This window comes from Tetrao urogallus, assembly GCF_951394365.1.
Source record: "Tetrao urogallus genome assembly, chromosome: Z".
NCBI lineage: Eukaryota > Metazoa > Chordata > Aves > Galliformes > Phasianidae > Tetrao > Tetrao urogallus.
The window spans coordinates 37611330-37636021 of NC_136816.1; the positions used below are offsets into that span (position 1 = coordinate 37611330).

The 24692-nt window shown below is 36.1% G+C and overlaps 1 protein-coding gene across 1 annotated transcript in view; it reads left to right on the forward strand.

The window, feature by feature from the left end:
- LOC306956820 (guanine nucleotide-binding protein G(q) subunit alpha) overlaps positions 1 to 24692 on the forward strand; it is a gene marked incomplete at both ends in the record, with an annotated part of 104349 nt that overhangs the window by 64873 nt on the left and 14784 nt on the right. The window contains 2 exons of the mRNA XM_079548133.1: positions 17534 to 17688; positions 24263 to 24391. Of these exons, the coding sequence (XP_079404259.1) occupies positions 17534 to 17688; positions 24263 to 24391 (284 nt within the window). The remainder of the gene's footprint in view (positions 1 to 17533; positions 17689 to 24262; positions 24392 to 24692) is intronic.

Here is a 24692-nt window from a genome sequence, read left to right on the forward strand (position 1 = left end):
TTTTTCAGCTGTATTTTATTAGATTTGACAGATCTGAATACTACCAAACGATTGCCACGTGTCACTTGATGTGCTTCTTTTGTTGTTGTATGACATTCCATGAAAAATGTTGGTAGCATATATAGGGGAAGGATCTGTTTCAGTTGCAGGATTTCCTGAGAGATCCTAGTAAATACTAAGAACACTTTGACTTCATTTCCTTTGATAAAGAAGAGTAGGAAAATGGACGCAGAGTTCTTAGGACATGTACTGAATAGCAGATTTAAATTATGCTGTAATCTTTTAATGCAACAAACATAATAAATCTCCATTTAAATTTTTAAGTTTCCAGATCTAAATACTTAGATTTTTGAAGTTTAAAAAGTACATAACTTCTGTTTATTTGGAGAGGAAGTAGCAGTAATGACATAACAATAAGTCTTATTAAAAAGCTGCAAGCACGGTAACTGAAAGATTGATTTATGGAGTAAGTCTTTGGCATACATCAACTTTAGAGAGAGAGTTTTCATTATGATTACAAAAAAGGAAGTGTAGTCAGTCTCAATTCAAAAATTATTTTTGTTTAGATATTAGAAATTGGTAAACCTATGAAATTCAGATAAGGATTGCACATTTTAAATACAATTTCAGATTCTATGATTCTTTCAACTCAGCAGGTTCTCTGTCCCAAGAAAGACACAAAACTCAGTGGGAGGTGTAGACACCACAGAAATTTGTTGGAGTTTGACTCATTGATGTTCCACACAGTTATTTTTGCATCTTTCTTTTTTTCTTGTCACTGGATTGGCAAGAGCTGTTGCAGAGGACGTGGCAGCATGGGCATACAATACACCAAACATTCCTAGTTGCCCACTCTTTCCATATTTTCCACAACAAAACAAGTTTAAGATGCCTGGAGCTATTGGCCAGGTCTACTGGCAAACAGCCTACCTCCAGCCTCCCCTCTGGATGATTACCTTTGCAGTGAAATTAACTCAAGAGTATGTGTAGTCCAATGTGTGTTAACTTAATGACCTAATTTAGTTACAAACTCGGGAACGTTTATTCTAATGTGCTTCAGAAGTAAATCTCTTACCTTGAAAATTGCAGTAGTTCACCCTGTTCCCTAGAGGACATAAATTGCCCAAATGGCTTTTCCAGTCTTTTATTCCTGGAACATGGAATTGTAAAATATGGTAACTAACAATCTCATTAAACACTTGTCATCTGTTAAAATCTCAAATGCTTCACAGTCAGGGCTCAAACTAGGGCAGAGCTGGAAAATTAACACTGGAATGGGGTAGGGAGATACAAGCTGAGTCTAGATTTGAATACGTTTTGTTTGTCTTTGTTTATTTAATTAACCTTTCAGAGAAAACATAGTTTGCAAAATGAATTTGGATGATCTGGGTGAAAGACTGTTTACTGAATGAGCATGCCTACACTTATATTAATTGTAAGCTCTCTGTTTTACGAGTTTACCTATGAAGAAGCCATTGGTTTTGATAGTGAATGGCATCTAAAATGTGGTGTAATTTAGATTATTTAATAGTTCAAGAAAAATACAGGAGCCACTTCATTTATTCTTAAGGTAAAACTATACTCTGGTAATATACTTCTCATTGTTGATGAAAAATGTGTACAAGTACAAAAGATGATGCCAAAATAATAGTGATTAAAATCCATGAACAGTATTGTAAAGCTATATCATTTGTGTTGGGTAGCAAGATACTTATAGCATCTTTCAGAGGGATACAGGTGTGTAGTTCAGGAATGCCTTTGCTTGTTACAGACACTATTATGAGCTGTTACAGACACTGAAACCCTCAGGGTTTCGAAATTATTCTGTGAGTATAATTGCAGCAAATGTAGCAATTAACTGATTTTTTAGTTCTTATGTAAAACACTGTGGACAGTATGCCACAGGGAAGCTCAAAGCACTTATTTCTAGCCCTGTTCCTCAAGAAATATACGATAAATACATGAAGGTTTAAAATCCAACAAAGCTAGTGAGTCAGTAAAATCTCTTGTATTGCCAAAGAATGATCTCAGTTTGGATCTTTGTTTTTTATGCCCAGAAAAGAAAGTAGTTGCGCCAAATAAGCTTTGTTGTTTTTTTCTTTTGTCATCTTTTTTTTTTTTTTTTTTTTTTTTTTTTTAATGTGATAAACAGAATAATATGATAAACAGAAAATCTAGCTGCTAGATGTCTTCCAGGCTTTCTAAAAGAACTCAGAACAGTTTAATGTCTCAAAGGGAAATCGAGACTTACATGTCTGACTCTTGGACTGTGTTTCAATAGAAGGTGAAATAGCTTGGTCTTGCAGCGCAGCAACAAGCGAAGTCTTTGTGAAGGGAGTTGTCAAATTTATCAACTCATGCACAAGGCCTCCAGCAAATAAAAAAGTTAAAAATATCTGGATAAGTATAAAGTGCTTAATGTGAGATAACAATAAAGAAAGCAGTGGTGGCTAACAGAAGGTTGTCATAAGGACAAAAATAATGGAGCGTGATATGTGTGAAAAATACAAATGATACTGATAGTAAAGATTCAGTGTTGAAATATACATGAATGGATTCATGGATTGTTTTTTGTTCTTTGTTGTTTTGGGGTTTTTTTTGTATGTGTTTTTTTGGGTGTGTTTTGTTTTTGTTTTTGTTTTTTTGTATGAATTTTATTGTTTGTTCTCTCTGCAGCTTTTGAGTTTGGTTTTGTCTATTTAATAATTCTACTAACCTCCACAAATTTTTGTCTGGCTCCAAAGTAGCTGAAAGATTGTCATTCTCCAGCAGCCTATCATTACATTAACACAATCCCATATGTTTTCTTGATAAATTTTTCTGGCTAGCTCTTTTTTTTTTGCTGAGTAGTAGTAATGATAGCTTAAATACTAATCTCAGTGTTAACTGTGATATAGACAAGGTGATCTGTTCTAACAGCATTAGTTCAGATGTTTAAAGGGAAGACTTTTTTTTATGTTAATCAGAATTGTGAAATTGTAGATTCTACTTCTAAGTAGAATGTCGGTCGTTTCACCAGTATTGCATGATACCAAGGAAAACATTTTTTGTCAGGAAGGTTTTTGCTTGGCTCTTTTTCCTCTTTCATTTTTTTCCTAATCTTACTTTTTAGACTAAAAGTGTGCGTGTTTCTTGTGATTCAGGAAGTACAATTTATTTTAAGACCTACTTAAAGTCACTGGAGCTTATTTTGTTGTGGCCTTTTGAAAGTTGTGTGGTACACATTCTGATACATGACATAGCCCATTGTGTTCAGTATTTGCTGTTTTCTAATATAGTTCCAAGTTTGTACTTGCACTGGGAGTTTTGAAGTATTTTCAATTACACCATTTAAAGCAGTGAAGCATATGTGCTCTACTTGGCATTTATTCTATGAACTCATGCTTTTTTCCTTCTCTTTATGTCCATTCTCTTCCTCTATTTTTACAACTTCCTGAACTCATGTTTTCTCTTCCAGTGTCACTGCTATCATATTGACCTTGGTGATGATAAAGATTGCACCAAAAAAAGTCTCCTTCAGATAAATATGGTCTGGGAAATATGGTTTCGTGATGTGTAACTCCTGAAAATTAAGATTTGTATGAACCCGAAATGACCCATTTGCTTTAAGTATGCAGAACAATCTGTAATATATAGTAGTAAAATAAATATAGTGGTAAAATACTGTAGTTGGAACACAGGGTGAGTTTTTACTCACTGTAGCATATCTAACATGTAGAGAATGGTTAGAATGTATGTAATCTGAATTACCTTTTAGTAAAGCACATTCCTATAATGTATTTTAAAACTTTTCTGAAATGCTTTCAAGTCATATTGTGTTGTTTCCTTCTCGTTTAGTCATATTTTGGGGTATGACTTTAGCGTGTGACTATGTAACCAAATTGATAGTGTTTATGTCTTGAGGATCAGCCAAATGAAATGTTCATAAACTTTTTTTGGCAAGCAGCTTTGTATTTTTTATTTAAATCTAAGTAAACCTTAAGTACAAAAAGTTAAGATTTAAGAGGTACAGTTAGGGTTTAAGATGGAAACTGTAACAGTGATGTTTTTGTATCAGTGTTAGTCTCAGCCTTTCTTTCCCCAGTTTAAAGGAAAACTGCTTAGAACATCAGTCTAATGAGCAAGACAATGCAAGACAATGAATGCAAGAATGAGAAAAAGAGATTTTCTCTCATTCATAAGTCAGCTTTTCATATGTCAGACTGCCTTCTGGTTTCTTTTCCAGTTCTAAACTTACCAGGTTCTTCAGATGCAGCTTTTCATTTGAGGCCTGACTCGCATGACATACTTCAGTGATTGCCAAAGGTAGTCTACAGTCAAATTCAATATTCAGCAAAGACAATTCACAATTTAATACATAAGTGCAGTGTTTAGGCATTCATATCTTCTTGTTGTGAAGAACCCTTTAAGCATCTCTTACATTGTTAAACAGCTTATGATGGGCAGATGTCTTCTACATTGTTTGATGCCATTCTGGTACCACTCACAAGTTTGTGGCAAGCTGCCACTGTGACACTTGGATGAGTAATATGCTTTCTCCCAGACTGTTTTTTTCTGCCTGTTGCTTTTCTAACATCTTTATTCACTCATGTTGGAAGGAAGAATCAGCATTTATACAGGCAAAGCTGCTAGATAAAGAGAAAAGGGCAACTTAAAACATCTTTCTTCAGTTCTTCGCAGAAATAGGAACCCTTATCAGCCTTAAGGCTCAGTGCTTCAGTTTCTGTGTTGATGATGGTGCTATTGGTACATCTTTTGAACGTGTAGTCCTAGAAGTGGACTTATCTGTAAAGTGCTGTGTTTTTCAGTTATTTTTATTATTCTTTATTTCACCCTTTGAGTCTATGGATAATAGTAAGTTGACTAGGATAGCCACATCAGCTCTGATGTACTTCTAAAGTACTGGCTTAGGAATATTTTTGATAATTCCTTTGCTTCAAGGGAACAGCCTGCCCAGGGCAATGGGCTCGGCCCTATGCTGTTGAAGTTCAAGGAGCATTTGGACAGTACTCCCATACGTAGGGCTTGATTTTTTTGTTCTTTGTCATGCCAGGGATTGGATTTGGTGATCCTTTGTGCATCTCTTCCAACTCCGGATATTCTCTAATTCTGTGATTCATGGTCTGAATGTTTGATTCAGAGGATGTTTAAGGACAGCAGCGGTAGCATACCTAAATAGAGGGACTGTCAGGTGCTGAGCAACAGGACATCCAGTCCTTACAGCAGCCATCATTTATTAGAGTTGCTGTGTTTTTTGCAGAAACTGTAGAGATAAACTTAAAAAAAAAAAAAAAAAAAAAGTGTTATTTTGGTTGGCAGCATTTTAATTCCTTCTTTCCAGCTCTTCTCTGTTTAGCTTGAAAATCATGTCCTAGCCTACCTACAAACATGTATCAGAAACACTGTAACAGTGTTGTTTTTTTTTTTTTTTTAATGAGTTCAATTTCATGAAAGCAAAGTAGTATAATGATTGAACGAGGATAAGTATTATTCACTGTTAGAAGAATTTGTGATTAATTTTAGGTCCGAATTAAAGCATGTAGTTACTTTGTCCAAAAAAAGGCACTACAGACTTTTTTTGTATTTAGAGGGAGATTCATGCCCACTGAGGAAAATAGAAATTATGATAATAAGATTGGCTGGTATTGGATCAGAGCACTAGTGCTGTGCTGACTTTTTCAACATCATCCTTTCTTGTTTCTTAAGGGAAATTAATGCTATCTTCAGTTTTACAGACTAATTGCAGACCAGTTCTGTTAACTGTCAGGTTCAGTATTACTATAGTAATTTGCATTAATAGTGTAATTCCAGTTCAAAAGCAATTGCGTGGGGCAACTGTGTGCTAATTTCTTAAGTAGTTCTCTATGTCTGATAGGACATGTGAATACAGTAGATAACGCCTTTGAATGCTTTTTTTGTTTTTGTTTTTTTTTTTTTTTTCCCCCTGGGTAGCAAGATGTAGCACAAACAGCTTATCTGCTAATACTAATAGCTTTGCTAATTAGCTCAATAAATTTGTCTTGAAGATTTCCTGGGAATCTGCTTTAGACATTTCTGAAAGAATTACAAAGGTGCTACATCTGAAGTATTTATGGCTACATAGAACTTTGTCTCCAGGGGATTTGATGTGTTATGTCAGTATGTGACTTTTGACTTTGTCGCTCCAGAGCAAAGCAGAATTAGATGACTGAGTGTAGAAACCTTTCTGCACTAATAAAAACAACACAGTTTTTCCCTGTATACAATGTTGCCTCTTAGCTGCCCTTCTTACTCAGTTACTAAAGCCTCTTTCAGGTACAATTTCATCAAATTGTAGAAAAAACCCCTAGGTTTTGCTTTCCTTTACATATGTTTAACTCTAACTGAAAACATGGGCTTCCATAAGCCATTTAGGTTACTAAAAACCAAACCAACTATAGACAAAACTAAAAACCAAACCAACTATAGACAAAAAAAACCTGTTTTATCAAATTTAACGATTAGTTGTACAGTTATAAGGACTGTGTTCTGTTTTTGGCCAACCTCTTGGGAGGAGAATCCATTTATGCTTTGGCAGATATAAGCTGTCCCAAATGACTGCTGAAAGAACTGTTGTGACCTTGTTCTGTAAATATTGATTATATAGTAAACAGAATTAATCATTTTGAGATACATATTATGTTAATTCAGAGTGTCAATTTTATACATACCAGATAATAATAATTAAAAAAAGCTTTTCAAGCTCTTATTTGTTCAAAATTCATTTCTGTGATTTCTCTGATGGAGTGTTGTGTTTTTATAGGCTTTTTGTCATCCTTCCTAATGGTTGAAGTTGGCACTATGTTTCAGGAGATTGATATTTTGCCTTGAAAGAGGAGTCAGGAGTGCTTTGCTGTCCTTCTTTAAATAAACTCTTCTTGGCATCTGATTAGAGCCAGTAGAAATATGGTGTGTTTCTAGGAACAAAAAGATCATACCTACTTTATAAAGAAGCTGTCACTTTTTTAGGTCACACATGGCACAAAACCTCTTTTTTTTTTTTTTTTTCTTTCTTCCCATTTTATTCTCCCTGACGGCATGTTTCAAATAGTTACTCATCACAAGGTTATATGTCTGTGGTTCCTCTTGAGAAAATGATGTTGGGTTGCTATCTTTAACAGCTTGGGGCAAAATTCATTCTTGTGTGACCCTATTCAAAAGAACAGCTTTTCATCTGAGATTAAATGTTGCCCCTTTCTGCAGTTTTGCCAGTTCATTACTCTAGGTATCAAGAGGTTAATGAAAGCCTCCAAAAGAAGTAAGTGATAGTGCATAATGTAGGTTTGTTCCCAGAATAAGACTGAAACTCATTTCTAAAAATTTTGTGTCCAAGAAATTAGATAGTTGTTTAGAAAGACAATCTTCCTAGCTGAAGAACACACAGTTGCAACCACTTAAGTTTGTTGCAGTTTTTTGCAGAGGAAAATTTCTGCTGAAGTTGTTCATTATTTTAAAAGGGACCTCCAAGTCTTCTGATACTTCTAGAAATGCTTTTGAAATTATAGTGTTCTTTGTTTTGTATTAGTCAGCAGAGGGCACTCTTTTCCTTTAAGAATAAAAAATAGTATGACCTGTTTTTCTTTTCAGTGTCACTTTATAAAAAATTAGAGATTGTATGTGTGAAACTGAAAACTGATACAGTGTAATTCTGTAGAAGATGACTTTTAATGCAAATACTTTAATGTGTTACTCTTCTGAGTTGAAACGCAAGGATGAGGACTTGATTTAAAAAAATAAAAATAAAAATCTACCTTTCCCCTAAATATCAGACGGTGGAACTTTACGCAGTTCCTTCATGTAAGCAATTGAACGAGATCAAAGAATTTCTAAACTGTCTGAAAAAAGTAACTGTTACCTCTATTACTTTTTTTAGTTCTAGCTACCCAAATCTGTGAAGTCAAGCAAAGTTGTTATTCTTCTGATCCTTAAGTCTCTGTGTTGTACAAGGTTCATTTAGGCTTTGCACAGGAATGAGGCTCAAGCAATAGTTCTGTGCATGTGTATATTCTTAAGTAAAGTTCACTTAGATTAGCATTGTCATTTTTCTATGTTCTTACTCTTGCATTGCAGTGTTTGACAGAAGTAGTGAATTGTTACGGAGTTGTGAAATACAGCCAGTTATTTTTCTTGAAAATTAAATGAAAATTTTAACACATTCATCTTTGTAAAACTTATTCTATCATAGGTAGTGCTACATCATATGGAAAAATATTACTGAAGAAAAGTTTGATATTTCTTGTGGTATTATTATCGACCACCATTCTTCAAAAACATGTAGAAGGTCATGAAGACTTCTATCAAGCTCTCGTAGGGAAAGCATTAGTTAAAAATTGCAGTTGTTTATCCTAGATTCTTGTGAAGTCATTTCAGAGAGACTGGCAGTTGAATTCACTAACTTGTCGTGCATGATTTTTGTATCCATTAATATTTTTATCTTTGGGCAAAGTATGTAGGAGATGCTCCTCAGGAAGGGCTGTGAGTAAGCAGTTTTGGTTTGTTTATTACCATGTGGTCCAATTCTTCAACTATTGTTTCGTGATTAATATCATGTCAGATGCGTGTTGTTGAAGTGTGTGTGTTAACAAGCTTTGGTGGACCAGAAAATACATCCCTGATTCTGGGATTGGCGCTGATCTCTGTTCAGTGTTGCTGAAAGCTATTCTATGCCTGTCCCAGTTTGTACCAGCTAAATATAACGGAACACGTTACTTGAGTTTTTTAGCTTCAAGTGTAACTGCCTTCTGCCTCTGTCACCTTATTTACTCATGTAGGCTTTATGCAGTAGTTTTACTAACATTTACCTGGAATGTTAGCTGCTGTAACACTGAAAAGCAATCCATTAGTTCCCATTTATGTTGTATATATAGGAACTGGTGTAGCTAGTTCAAGAAAAGATTGTATATTTGCTAACATGTTTTTATCATAAATATTTGTGAAGTTAATGCATGATATGGATGTACAGAACTCAAAAATATTCTTCAGAAAGGTAAAGCCTGTACCATGGAATTTTTTTCTGAAAACATGACTGTATGAGCATTGTTAGGTGTTTGTGAAAACAGTTGTTGGTAGTGCTATCTTTACATATAACAGAAATCTGGTTAATTTGTGTAAGCTAAAACTGTGGTTGAGGGGAAAGATCTTGTTGCAAGTTATTGCTTAGATTGATTTAGATCTGAAATGTTTTTAATTTAATTTCTGTCACTGCAGATCTGAGTTAATTAGAAAACAGGTTTTACCAGTAGAAAAAAAATATACACACTTGGATGCACCAATTGTTAATTATGAGGGCTTCAGTAGGATGCAAATAGCTGCTGGTAGCTGCATCCAGGAAAAGAAGTCTGGATTTAGTTTTATGTTAAGATGAGCAATGTCAAAACTGATATGGCTGCAATTCAGTTTTTTTCTAAACTTCAGTAAGGGATTCTTGACCAATATTTCCATTATTTCCTTGGGAAACTTATTGCTTATTTGAATTGGAAGATTCAAGAGATTGTCAGTACAAGCTGGGGTAAAAAAGAATTGCATAGCCCTGCAAAGAAGAATTTGGAGATGTGGATGGAAAGCTGGACATGTGCCAGCAGTGTGCCCTTGCAGCCCAAAATGCCAATTGTATCCTGGGCTGCATCCTGTCCCTCTGCTCTGATTAGACCTCACCTAGAGTATTGTGTCCAGATGTGGAATCCTCAGTGCAGGAGAGTCACAGATCTGTTGGAGCACATCCAGTGATAATGCAAGGGATGGAACACCACCTGTATGAGTACAGGCTGAAAGAGCTGGGGCTGTTCAGCCTGGAGAAGAGAAGGCATTGGGAACACCTGATAGCCACCCTTCAGTATGTAAAGAGGGGCTATAAGAAAGTAGGGGATACTCTTTCACTGATATGGCATGTGTCTTACGTCTTACTTGCTACTCGTTTTTTTTTTTTTTTTTTTTTTTTCAAAGTAAAAATCCTAAACTTGCTGAATTAATGTAATAAAATGGCAGTTGACTCGATAGAGGTTTCTGAAAGTAATTGTAAGTCACTAGGGGGTTTATTCAGGGCGTAAAGCAGTTTGTTTTTCTGGGGTCCCCACACAAGAAGATGAATCTTCATATATTAGAAAAACAGTGGTTAGCTGTGCAATTTCAGGTCAAATGTATAAAAATTTCAGCTGGTGTGGTAGGTGATTATAAAGCCTAGTTTACAAGTTATCCCACTTAGGCAGAGAGATTCCTGGATTGCTAGAATGTGTTAGGTCAATCATACTGTGTGTTCTAGTACAGTGACACTAAATTGTTACATGTTGTTATGGACTAGAATTCTGCTTCTGTGCCAGTCTTTTGGTTATTTGTGGTGAAATAGCTTTCTGTAAATTAATCTCAGGTCCTAATGAGTTTCATTTCACCAATTTCAGATTTCACTTGTACTTTGAAAAAAGAATACACTTGTGTTATCAATACATTTATGTTGGTTTTATTCACTAGAAAAAGCTTAACAGTGAAAGCCAGGTAACCACATGTTTATGCGTGGAATATGAGAGCTGGACAGTAAGTGGAAAAATAATTATGCCCTTTTGTTGTCCCATAACGTCGTTTGCGTTAGCAGTAGTCTGTGTGTTCTCTGGGTCTTTAGACGTCGTTGCTTTTACACAGTGCAGTGTGCTTCTGTAAGTTGTATCCTCCAGTGCCTTTCCTTTCCCTAAACAAAGAATACATTCTGCCTTATTGGAGAGCATCTCATTTTTCATAAAGGAAAACAACATAGAAGGAAATAGCCTTAGGTTGTGCCACGGGTGGTTCAGGTTGGATGTTAGGAAAAATTTCACCAAAAGAGTGGCCAGGCTCTGAAATGGGCTGCCCAGAGAGGTGATAGAGTCACTGGCACAGGAGGCGTTCAAGAAATGTTTAGCTGTTGTTCTGAGGAACATCATGTAGTGGGAAATGCTGTTAATAAAGGGGCAGTTGGACTGGATGACACTGGAGGTCTTTTCCAACGTTGGTGATTCTTTGAGTCTGTTTACTTAATTTTCTAACTCGTATTTCTGGTAGAGTTATTCACACAGGATAAACTAGTTTTCAGGGAGTAACACAGCATTTCACTCTTCGGCATAATGACATCAGAAAAAAAATGGTTTTGTTGCTTATGAAGGCTTTTGTTTATAGAGAGAGGATTGGAAGTTTTAGGAGAGACTAGTAGGATAGTATCTCTCTCAGACACTTCCAGGAGAACCTTCTGGAAGGACACAAAGCTCTGTGAAACATTTTTTTCAAGGTTTGTAACAATAATATGACTTTCAAAATAAAGTTTCCAAAGGCTTAGCAATACTGTGTATGTAGAAATTCTGACACAAATCTAGATAAAATCTCACTCAAATTTTCTGTTTGAAGCCCTATAGCAGTGGCATGTTTGTCTTCCAACTCTGATGCAGCTTATCTAAAGTAAGTTAAAAAAATCAAGAAAAATCAGGGCCCTGATGGCAGTGTACAAATGAAGTTCTAATTTATTATGCTTCTTCCGAAGGCCTCTCTAAGTCTTAGTAAAAACAAATAAATATCCTCATGTCTGTGCATATGACTTTCTCTCATTATTGCAGTCTTTTAATATTTAAAATTATTACAGCTAGAGTTTAATGATGCATTTTGAATGGATTTATTTTGCAACTTAAGTCGTAAGATATTTTATTTAAATTCTATTTTTTGTAGTGAGTCAGGATACATTATCTTAAGCTTTTTACAGAAAATGACCAGAGACAGAAAAATTTTCCTGGGCCAAACTGAATTTTTCAGATTCTGTTTAGTGTCCAGGGAATTCTTTTTCAACAAGCTAATGCTATTTTTAATTTTCTAAGATCAGAATGTGAAACGTGAAAAGATACAACTTCTTACTTAAGTAGTTTGATACCCTATTAATCTGTTTCAATACTTGAAGGATAGTTAAGGATGTACTAAGCCTTCTAGAGCACTTCATAGCACACTGTACTAATTTATATACAATTCTTTAGTATTAGCACATCATGAAACTTCTTCTCCGTTTAGCCTAATTCTGTGCTCCAGAGTTGCTCTAAGGAAGCAGTGTTCTCTTTACAGTCCTCTTCCAAATTGTTTATGTTAACGCTATGTAAACACACTTTCCTACCTGGAAATGATTATTATTCCTGTTTTCTGGCATGGTAAGGGACATATCCCACAGGCATTTAGTTTTCAAGAGAGTGAAATAGAATAGTAGTATTATGCTTATTGAATGTTATATCTCTTTGAAGTATCTAAAGGTTTACAGGATACTCTCCAGTACGGCATGCCTTGCTATACAGTCCTGTAAGAGAAGAGAGGGTATTTGTGTTAGCCACGCTTGTAGATTACAAGTCATCAGATTCATGAGTCATAACTTACAATTCCTGTTAAACTAGTATAAGTGATCATTTCTGCTTTTAAGCTGCATTATCAATAGTTGTTTTGTTTGGCAAATATGTGATCATGGTTGCAGCTTTGCAACAAGTTTGATTCAGCTTCTAGACTTCTTGGATCTGGTCACAAGCCATTGCACTCAATGTAAACTTTAGCATTCAAATCTAACTTCTCTATGACTCATCCCTTAGTTATTGACCACCAAACACTTACAGCCACAGACTTTTTCTAATGGGCTTATGAAATCCTTCTACAAAACAGAAAAATATGTTAAGATGATCTTTGCTATGTGAGATAATTCTTTAAATGAGCATCTTAGTATCAATTAGTTCTCAGAACTATCTATTAGTTCTCAGAAACTGTCAATAAAAGACAACCTTGCCTGCTGCATTTCAAGTATACTTCTTTCTCTTGTGGATGTAGAATTCCAGAGTAATTTCTTTAGAAATGGACTGCATTTCTGCTGATCCTTTGTTACATGAATTACTCACAGAGTAGAGAGCTACTCTGAAAAAATTACAGGAATTATATCAAAAGGAATAAAAAGACTGAACCTTTTTCCAAGCTTACTAAAACACTGGTTGCAGTCACTGTTGAGAATACTGTGACAGTGTCAACAGCTTTGACGAAATCTAGGTAGATTACATCCGCATCCTTTTCCTCATCCATTAGGTGAATCATCTGGTCACAGAAGGAGATGAGGTTGATCAAGTAGTAGTTGCCTTACATGAACCCATGCTGGTTGGGCCTAATCTTGTTGTCCTTTACAAGCCATATGATCTTCCTCAAGATCTGCTCCATAACTTTCCTCAATACCAAGGTCAGGCTGACAGGCCTCTAGCTCTCCAGATCCTCCTTACAATCCTTCTTGTAGGTGGGAGTCAGGTTGACAAGCCTCCAGTCTCCTGGGACCTTCTCTGATTGGCCAAGAATGCTGATAGATGGTGGAAAGCAGCTTGGCAGTCACCTTTTCCAGCTCCCTCAGCAGCCTCAGGTGGATCCCATCTGGCCCCATGGACTTGTGGCAGTCCAGGTGGAGTAGAAGGTCTCTTCATTGTTTCCAACTGAATTTATACATTTATTCTTCTCCTTATCTGAGACTCCCAGATCAGGAGGATAACTGGTCTGACTTTTGTAGGCAGACATAAAGAAGGCATTGAGAACCTCAGCCTTCTCTTTATCCTCCATGGTGGCATTCCCCACCATTTCATAGTAAAGGCTGAAGATTCTCCTTAGCACTTCTCTCACTGTTAATATGTTTGTGAAAAAGATTTTGTTCGCTTTTACCCCAGCAGCCAAGTTAAGTTCAAGCTGGGCTTTTGCCTTTCTAATTTTCTCCTTCCGCATCCTGACAACTTTTTTGTACTGTCCCCAAGTTGCCCATCCCTTCGTTTGTTAAATCCTAGGGCTTCTGTTAGCACCTCCATCACTGCCAGCCTGAACTATCAATAAGGGATAATAATCAGAGGTATAAATTAGACTAGGAAGTTTAGGAAGTTCCTAGAATTATCCCTGCCCTCCCTGCCCCAGGGAGACAGTGCACTCCACTATGAGTAGAGTCAGGCCAGCATATAGAGACCTCCGTTTCTCTCAGAAGGAAGATGCCTATGGCAGTCACCTTCTTTTCCCTCTTTATGGAAGCAATCTCAAGACGAGGAGTTAACTGCCTCACTCTAGACCCCCTCGCAGGTGGACTTCCTACTATATCCTCACATACCTCTCCCTAAAGTTCCCTCAAATGTATTATGTGGGGACACGGACACCTGAGGAACTGAAATGGATCGAGATGGGGTTGCCTGTGGTGTTGATTAGTCCTTAGATACATTTTCTTGCAAGTAATTTGAGTGCTAAAATCAAAAATAATATTTGCAATTGGCTGCTGACGTTAGTGGAAGGAAACTAAAGCCAGTAAGTAATGATATTAACACCCCACATTCATGGTTGATTCTTCTTTTGCATTAAATTCATACTTCTCTACCTCAAAAGGGTTCAGAAGGCCAAGCAACAAGGTCCTGTACTTGGGCCAAGACAATTACAGCCACAAATACAAGTTGGGTGGAGAATGGCTTGTCAGCAGACCTAAGCAGGATCTGGGGATCTTTCTTGTTGAAAGACTCAACATGAGCTAGCAGTGTGTGCTTGCAGCCCAGCAGAAGGCCAGCAGTATCCTGGATAGTATCAAAGGTAATGTGACCAGTGGGTCAAAGCAGGTGGTTCTATCCTACTCTGCTCTCATGAGACCCGGTCTGAAGTACTGAGTCCAGTTCTTGGGCTCCCAACACAAATAGGACATCAAACTGTTGGAGTGGGTCCAAAGGAGGGCCACAAAGGTGATCAGAGGACTGGGGAACCTCCACTAGGATGACAGGCTGAGAGAGTTGTGGCTATTCAGCCTGGAGACGAGAAGGTTCCTTGGGGCAACTTATGGCAGCCTTTCTGTACCTGAAGAAAGGCATACAAGAAAGCTGGGGAGGGACTTTTTATTAGGGCTTGTAGTGAAAGGACAGGAGGAAATGGCTTTAAACTCAAATAAGGTAGCTTTGGACTAGATATTAAGAAGTAATTCTTTACACACAGAAACCGAAAGAACATCAGACACAAATTTGTCAGGACCTGCAGAATCAAGAGAAGGCTGAAGGTGTTCTTGGATTGCATCATTACTGGTGATAATGTTACCACTGTGAGCTGGAGTCAAAGTGACTATCCATGTTGTGACAACATATGAATTCCTTACCAAAGAATAAGTTCAAGACACAGCTCTCAGTTTGTAAAGAGATGTGCACCATGGGGTAGGAAAGAGGCAGTCGCTGATGCTTCTGGATTTCCTGGAGCCCAAACAAATTGTCTGCTCTGAGTGCTGCATCATGACTCTGACTACATTGAAGGCTTGAGCTTCCAGATGTAGGCCAGAGAAGAAGACAGCCTTGTAACAAGATAATGCCAGGCCCCATTCCAGTTTGAAGACCATGAAGCACATTGCCAGTGTTGGCTGGAATGCCCTACCAGACTGCATAGTCTGTGTTTGGTATGTTCTGACTTGCATCTTGTCGGGCCAATGAAGGATGAACTCAGTGGGCACATTCCTAGACATAGTGCTGTCACAGCAGGTGTGAAACACGTCACCTCTGTGGTGCGCTTTCTTATGAGGATGGTATGCAGGCTTTTGCTTACTGTAAGAGTGATCTGTGTAGAAGCTAGGAGAAGATACTGAATGACAAAGATTCTCAAAGTGAAAAACATTATCCACAGGACAACGTAGCACTTATGGGAACAAGAAGACACAGCTGAGGCTTAGTAAAGGCTTGAAATTGGTATGAAGGGACATTACCTGTCTGGACAATGCTCTCAGACTTATGGTCTGATTTTTAGGTGGTTTTCTTCGGAGCCAGGAGCTGGACTGAGTGATCTCTGGATCCCTTCCAACTCAGGATATTCTGTGATTCTACTATTTAAAAAGAAATAGCACTGTTGTGAAGAGCTGTAGAACAGTAGAGTACAAGCTCTCGTGCGTCTACTCAAAGGAAACAGAAGCAGTGTTCACTCTGGGAATATTTATCATTTTAAAAGCTGAATTCATTTTCTGATGGATATTACTTACTGGCATATAGCATAGTTTATTTCATAAGATTTAACTGTGGTCCCAAGTCATATTAGTTGAATGGCAGAACACACAGAACTGATAAATGAAACAATGCAATGCCTTGGACAACTGCAATGTAAGTCTAGGTTGGCAACTGAATACAGTAATTATTTATCATTTTCTCTGCTACCGATGTTGAGTACTTGAGTACCTTTTTGGGGAAGTACGTCAGTTTTGAGAAATTTTCATGCTAAAGAGCAGTAGTTGAATAGTTAGTCTTTCAACTCTGTTAGCATTTTGATAGCACTTGGCTATAATTTCAGAGCTCAAGTATATAGAAAAAGAATCAACATCAGAATATACTGTTCTATCAATTTGTCAGTCAGTGAGTAAATATTTGGGACATCATTCTTCTGGAAGCATCCAAAGGCCAAAGAGTACAGAAGAGGCACTAACCAAGCTTGATAAGATAGAAGAAAATTAAATAAATAAATAAATCCAGCTTCACAAAAATTATGTGCTTAATTCTTCCTGTACAATTTAGAAATTGCTCTTCTTTGTCTCCATAGTGCTTAAGTAAAATTTAACAGTATTTAGGAGTGTGATGTTTTTATTACAGGTTATTTCCTACTGGCTACTTACTTTTCAAAAATCTCTGTGATATAGTACGACCATTGTTTATAATACAAATTGAAACTTGAGAGCTTTTCTAAGAATCTTGCTTTGCTTTACTTAATAGTAAGTTTTGTTATGCTTGTGGTAGCATGAAGAACTTTTTACAGTGAATTTCCATGAAAGACAAGTTTCTTCCTTCCCCTCTGACCTCTTGGGCTCTTTCAGAGTCTGAATCAGACAAGTTGGCTAAGTGGTTATCATTTTAAAAACAGGCATTTTATATGCCCCAAATCTGTACCTGAAAAATCAACATTGAAAATTTTATTTATAATTAGCTTAATTAAGTAATTTTTTGTTTCAAACGACTCATATATTTCATCTAAGTAGTAGTAGCTTGGAGTAAACATATTCTGAAATAAAAACACACATTTGTTAATTCATCTTCTGTCCCAGTTTTATACCTACTGCTGTTTGTCTTGGTTCAAACGTACTTTGTCTTACTCATGTGTGATTCATCATTCTTATTTGTGATCCTTCCTGCAGCATCACAAAGTTCATTCACATGAATACAGATTTTGGAAAAATATTCCTCTTTGAATATTTCGCGTTTTCACCCTTTTTTTTTCTTCATGTTACCCAATAATCCTATATTCAGCTGCTAATGAGTTATTGAACTAGTACAGTAGGTGGTAGGTACTTTGTTTGACAGAGTCTGGTAACATAAAAAGAACAAAATGTCAAGATCTACAAACTTTCCAATTAAACAAACAAAATAGATAATGGTTCCTCTGTTCTTTATTTTAGAACTCCTTCTACCAGCGGTCACCTTTCCGCATCTTCACAACCTTCCTCATAGTACTTTACTTCTCAAATTATGTATACACATTGGTGAGATGGCCATTATGTCAACTTTATTTCTCTGTTTGTTTCATTTAGGCTCATGCACAGTTAGTGCGGGAAGTTGATGTAGAGAAGGTGTCAACTTTTGAGAACCGGTATGTAGATGCAATAAGAAGCTTATGGAATGACCCTGGAATTCAGGAATGTTATGACCGACGACGAGAGTATCAGTTATCAGATTCAACTAAATAGTAAGTACATGATGGCTACAGCTGTATCTCACTCTGTCTCTTGCAAAGTAATTTTCACTTTTTAGCTTTTTAGCTCCTTGTACACATATGCAGAACAAAAGTACACTTACCGAATATAATTTAAGAGCTGCTTTTAAGTAGTGGATTGCTTCTAGTTTATTGGTAAATGTTTATTTCCCAGAATAAAATTCAGGTACCATTCAAACTCCAAAGTAAAATTCTAAGTGACAGTTTCTAAGTAGAAAGCCCTTGTTCTCCTATGTTCCTATGAGATACATTTGAAAGTGCAAGCCGGGCAAAAGTACTTTTGTGTACTTTAATGCAGGAAGCGCTATCAATTTCCGTATGATTCATGAAAAACAGAGTCTTCTAGGATTTCTCTCTACCCTTTTTCTTTCATTATTTTTTTTCTCACAGGCTGCTTTTGCAGTCGTGGCGGTGAGGCAGGCAGTATGTTTTATTGAGCTGCTTTTCTTTTGTGGAAACAAGGCCAAAATGTAAAAGAACATATCTGTCAGAAAAGCATAGAAATAAAAAGTAGGGTAAGAATATTTTAAAATTTACCTGTTGCAGATCAACAACAATAAAAATGCTTGTGTGAGAAGAATTAGTATCAAATGTTGAACTCTTGTTTTTGGGTGAAAAATGGATCTGTTTAGTACTATTAAAATTAACAAAATTAACTAAGTAGCTATAGAAGCAAATTGGTAGTATCAATGATTTGCCAAAAGTAAACATACAAATCAGTGGGTTATTTTTAAAGCTCAAGAGATACAGCAATTTATTGTGAGGTTTGCGAGTTTGCTGGTTGTAGGTAGAAGATGGTGTAGCAAAATGTTAGAATTATGAATTATTATATGAGACCTTACAAGATCCTTTAATATATTTATGCTTGCAAGAAAAATGTCTTCAAATAGTGAAGTCCAGTAAAATAAATTGACAGAAACAAAAAATACAGCAAATGTGTTTAGCAATAGAATACCCAAACAGAATCCGCTATTTTAGTCCCTGTATCACAAACCAGCTGAACAAGATGCTTAAAATTAACAATTGGGATTCACAAGACAGTAAAACAGAAGTAAGCATCCAGTGCTGATTGACTTTGTGAGACAGTAGTTCCTTCTGACATGTTGTTTGAAGCAGAAGCAATGATTTTTTGTCCTGTTGTATCTAAGCATATGCACTGTTATGTCTTATATTATTCATTCATCCCTTGCATGATTCTCTCCTCATATATTTTCTGTTTTTGCAGTAATTGTACTTTCAATCTGTTCTCTTTGTACTTTTTCCCCAGAGTTATTATATGTTGTCCTTCTCAATCTCTTCCTCTATGTTTTGTATTTCTGTTACTGTTTCTCAGTAATGTTCTAATGTATCTTGTACTTTTCTGTACTTTCTGTTGTCCTTTGACCCGTTTTGTCATTTTTATTGGTTTTATACCCACTGCTGGTACCATGGAAGAATGCATCATATGCATTACCAGAAGAGAGAAGGATAAGATGTAAGAGAAAGTTTTCTGATCCTTGGCAGTTGATTTGAAATTCTTGATAGCTCAGCAAATATATTCTTTATATATATATTTTTTTTTTTACCATTGAATACTCCAAAAGTTGGATGTTCCTGTAGGTTTTAAAAGTAATTTCTAGACTTACTTGCAGTAAAGTCAAGAGTACATTAGATAAATAGATTATTAACTTCTCATATACATTACTTTGTGACTTACTTATTTACCACTAAACCACTTCCCCTTATGGCTTCAGAGGTAGTGTTCACACTATGTAAACCAGCATCACAGTGAAGGTAACCTTAAGCAGTAGTATTGTGAGCTGAGATCTTTCTCTGTGTGCTGTCTTGGCAATATCTTAACCAAGGTTAAGAAAGCAGGCTTTTCTAGTTTGCTGTATAAGGATATCAGAGAATGACTGTTTAGCAATTCTTTCCTAGCTGTGTTTTATAACATTCCAGAGAAATAAATATAACTCCTCCTAAATTCCTCAGTGTGTTGTCTGCACCAGAATTTAATACCCTCATTTGGTTATCTGTGCCAGATATGTAATGTTCTACTTTATTATTCATTCATATAGAGAATCCTTGAAGCTTTTTCTGTGTTTGTTGCCTTGAGCAATATAGTTTCACCTTATGGATTTATTTTTGAGAAGATGCTTCACCATCATGTTGTACTTGCAAAAAAATCTCAGGCTGGAGAATGACTGGAGTAAGGTGCTTGTTTGAAGTGTTTGTTTGCCCTGTATTTCTTCATGTTGAAGATGTTTCAGGACTCCATTCATTGAAAATAAATTAAGTAGGTTTTTAATGGTCAGTTTTCATTATGTGGTGCAACTCTCCGAAGTGGTAGATGTTGAACTGGGGTATGGTGAAAGAGACCTGTACTTAAGTTCTTGGAAAAGATTATGTACACCAGAGAAGTTTTAACCAATAATAAAGTTAGAAGTCACACCTCTTTGCCTATTTTCTGTATGAGAAGGGCATGTAGTAAATACAGAGCAAGTCAGTCTACTTCTGTTATCCTGTTCTTTCTGTTTGCTTCGTAATACACACAAAAGGTACATTTGAAACACTTATCATTAAGTCTTATCATCAGCACCTTCATGGCCTGGCTTTCTCGGAAACTGGCTGTGGATTTGGACCTTGTCATAGGCTATGTAAAGTGCATTAAAAATAATTACTTCTCTCTCAATGCTGACTAGGAAACAAAAGGTTTCCTTTGTTTCAGGTCAGTGTGCAGATCACCAGTGTGCTACGAGGCTGTAGCAGTTTTTCTTGACGTCAAGAGAGAGCTACTGTCAGCTGCTCATTACACACAGATTACCTTGGTAATGCACCTTGTGCCTGTTGCTATAGCAACCTCTTGGAAAATTACCTCAGCAGACACTAAAATTCATTTTTATAAAACTAATTACAAGTATAATTAACTTTTAAAACTAGGTCTTCACTATGGATGTAGTCAGATCTATGTGATTTGACATCTTATTTTCAAAGTAATTTTATGCAGGTTTTGTTTGTTTCAGTAATGCTTGCCAGAAAAAGTGTTGTTTGGGTGAAGAGGCCGTATAACTACAAAATGTCTCATCAAAGTAGGACATTTCTTAGCAGGTGGCAAAAATCAGTTTGGAGTGCCATGCAGTTCAGACTTCTGTGCAGTTGCTGCTCACCACAGAAGTGAGTTTTCAGTTCATAACACCAGTTACTTGCTTCTGAACTAGGTCACAAAGCATTTGCCCAGCTATTTCCAGTACCCATCTCATTATCAGTTTTTAAAATTTGAATTTAATAAACTAAGGAAACATCCCCCTTTGGCAAGTGCTGTCTGCACTTTTTTGGTGGAAGTTCTTAATTATGACAAGTTTCATGATTCAAGAGCGCACGTGCGTTAATTTCTAGCACATGCTGAAGTGTCATTGGTATCAGAAGTGCTGATCACAGAGTTTGTGTATATGTGCATGCAGTAAAACTTTTAAGGGCTTTTAAAAAATTACTTCTTACATTTTTTTAAAATACCTTGTGCACTTTTTTTATGTAGTTTTTTGTAAGTGTGCAGGATTTTTTTGCCTGTGGATGTTTGTCATTATTTTTCTTAGGACAGCAAAAATTAGGTAAGCGCTTCAAAGCCACATTGAATCAGGCTTGTAATAAGCAGATGAGGAAATGTAGAATAAAATCCTTCTTTTTCTTTATTCATCACCTATCTGAATTCAGACACTCCTAAGATATTTCTCATAACTCTGGCTTAACAAGTTATGTCTTGTCTGTAGATAAGCCGCTGGAGGAAGTAACTCCACCCTGGCTTCCTGCTGGAGGTTATGGACTTTCTACATCCCTGTAAAATAAACTAGCTTAATTTGTACAGTTTTAATAGTATTTTTTCACTGTTCAAATAATTTTGAGAGAAATGTATTACAAAGATATTGTGTAAGTGAAAAATCTGGCAACTGGGTAAGGGCAGTGTCTTTAGGGCACAGATGCAGCTGGAGTGGAGCCTGAGCCCGCACAGCTGTAGATAGAAAAGAATTTGCATTCACCAACATGTGATGTTCTTTGATGTTCTTATTTAAAATTGCTAGCTGGTGTTTTCTTTAATTGTTTAATAAGCTTGGAGATGTTTAAAGCATAGGCATACAGTTATGCCATTTCCATGTTAATCAAAGAGTTTCTTTAAGCCACAGCTTTAAATTTCCACCCCTCTTGCTATGAATAAAACTCAAAAACATAGGTCTTTTTTGTGTCAAGGAACTAAACCATAATAAACTAAATAATTGCAATGAAAAAATTTCAATTTTACAGGAATAGCTGTTCCCACTATTCATGTAATGACATATGAAAATTCTGTGTGCTGGTAGTATATTTTTTTAATAACAATGGTATTTCAGTTATCTTTTTTTTTTTTTTTTTTTTTTTTTTTTTTAAGAGTGCACTTTACATACCACCTGTGTTTTGTCTCACCATTTTGAAACAGTGAAATCAATTAATGCTTGTGAAATTTAATGACAACAGTGTTAGGAAAAAAATAAATAAATAAAAATGGTCATGTGTTGCTTGAATAGCTTCAAAAAGCTCAAATGTTTATTTAATATTATCCCTTTAAATTACTGCCAGTCTAGAATCAACCTGATGTATGTGACAGTATATCTTAGCAATATCCCTGCTGCAGTCATGGTTCTGACTTACAGTTACCAGGCTGAGACTGGAGACCACGAATGAGGCTTTCCAAAGTGGTGCAACAAGGTAACTGTATAAATGGGCCAGCTACCAGTTTCTGCTGTCAGAAATATAACTATAGCATGTAGTGACTCACAGTGCTTCCCAGGAGCCTTCAAAAAATAGTAACAAAACTGATATTGTGGATGTGGAAGGTTAAAAGAAGACAGGCAGTGTTTCAAGACCACCATCAGTTTCCTATTCTGGTGGTTATGGATTTCTTGTATGTTTTTCCCCCCCAACATGTAGATGGTGTGCTTTTTGGTTAAAGCCTCTAAGGGCAGATGAAATCCTCAAGTTCTCAAACCTTTTTAATTGGCAGAAACTAATTAGTATTCTGAGAAAATATTTTTGGAGTAACAGCTTATGAATATGATAAATGAGATGCATGGTTCAATACATCTTTCTAAATACAAGTAACGTTCTCACATTCAATTTTTTTTTTTCAGATTAATCTTTCATGAATAAAATCATGGTGAGGAAAATTTGTTAATGTTTTTGTCTCTCTCCCTGACCTAACTGATCAGTTCTTCAGTACTTTTGCTGTAAGTCAGAACTCAAACTGCTTTGTTTCTGTCTTTCAGAAACAAAGTTTCTGTTCAGGATGACTTGTTTCCTCTATTTAATAACAGATCATTCAGAGCATCTATGAATAGTATGGGTTTTTTTGTTTTGTTTTGTTTTTGAAGAGCTCCCTCAATAGTAACCATGAGGAAAAGAACACTAGGAGTTTTGTGATACTTCATCAAGGAGTCCATTGCTGCTCTTCACTACAGAAGGATACAGAATCAGGGCATTCTTAGGTTAGTTTATTGTATCGGTGGCTAGCTCTAGATCATTCTTGTGAGTAACCAGACGCCAAGAACTTCATTTGCTGCAGCAATCTTTCTCCCAGATGCCCGTAATGGGAGAATCCCTGCTGTCTGGTGCACTCAATTCATGAAATAGCCAGCTCCTATAACCGAACAGGCCATCACCATCACACATTAGTACTTTTTTTTTGAAGCTTCTCTCTTAGGAGAGCTCCCGTACCGCCAGTATATTGCTGCTTTGTGATTGAAAGCCACCATTAAGCAGAAGAGTTTTGTGTTGTAATTAATGAACTGCTTTACAAGCAGTTTTATTGCAGTTTTGGATTACTTGCTGACTATCTGGGAAGTGTTCCATGTACGTTACTTAGACTTATTAACTTGATTAGAGGCTTCAGTGTGATTGCAGAAATTTCAGATGCTAGAAGTCCCACCGTGGGATTACTGCTGCCTTCCAGTAACAAGAGAACTCTGGAGAGTTCTTTAATTTGTCAGTGGATTTTTTTCTTTTTGGTGTAATCATTATTTTTTTTTTTTACTTAATCTTCAAATATTGCTGTTTATCTTTCATTCATTTTGTATTTAGTAAACATACATATACACTTACTGAATTGATACACTATATCAGATTCATACTATCTGTATGTCTATGTAGATTCTGAAGTCTGAAAAGGAAGGAATAGGTTATCTTGTCAGTTAAAACTCTGCAATTTTATATTTCTTATGTATTTTATATTATTTTTATCTATAAGTTGCACAGAACTGAGTAACCAAATCTGAATCTTTGGTGATTTTGCATGTGAAAGCCAAGCAGATTTTAAAAGGACAGAATGTTTTTGTCAAATTTACTTGAAGCTATGGAGGTGTACAGGAAGGACAAGTGTAGCACATTATACTTTGTCCCCTTTTTTATGCCAACAATTCTCCTTTTTTGTTGTACTTCTTCCTATCCAGCAGCTGACTTCCACTCCCAAATCTTCCCTTCTCTTTTCCTCAGTCAAATTATGGTGTCACTGTCTTGCATTCCTTTTGTTTCTCCCTGTTTATAGCTATCTTAATGACTTGGATCGCATAGCAGATTCCACCTATCTGCCAACTCAGCAAGACGTGCTTAGAGTTCGAGTTCCAACAACAGGAATCATAGAATATCCCTTTGACTTACAAAGTGTCATTTTCAGGTAGGAAAAAAGTTCAGCGGTTATTTATATATTTATTTATTTATTTATTTATTGCCTTAATTATGTCACAGATAGGATATTGATTAAAAGTGCATTACAGAAATGATTCTGTGCTTTTAAAAGTAAAGCTTGTTATTTTATTTTTATGGTTAATTATTAAGCTGCTGATTTTAAACATATCAAAAACATAAAAGACAATTTGGTTAGTCTTTTTTTTTTGAAGGCACTACTGATAGAAAATCTACAGTTAATCTTTTCAAAAAAAATTAACAAAGTTTTGTTCTGAGTAATAATCTAAAAA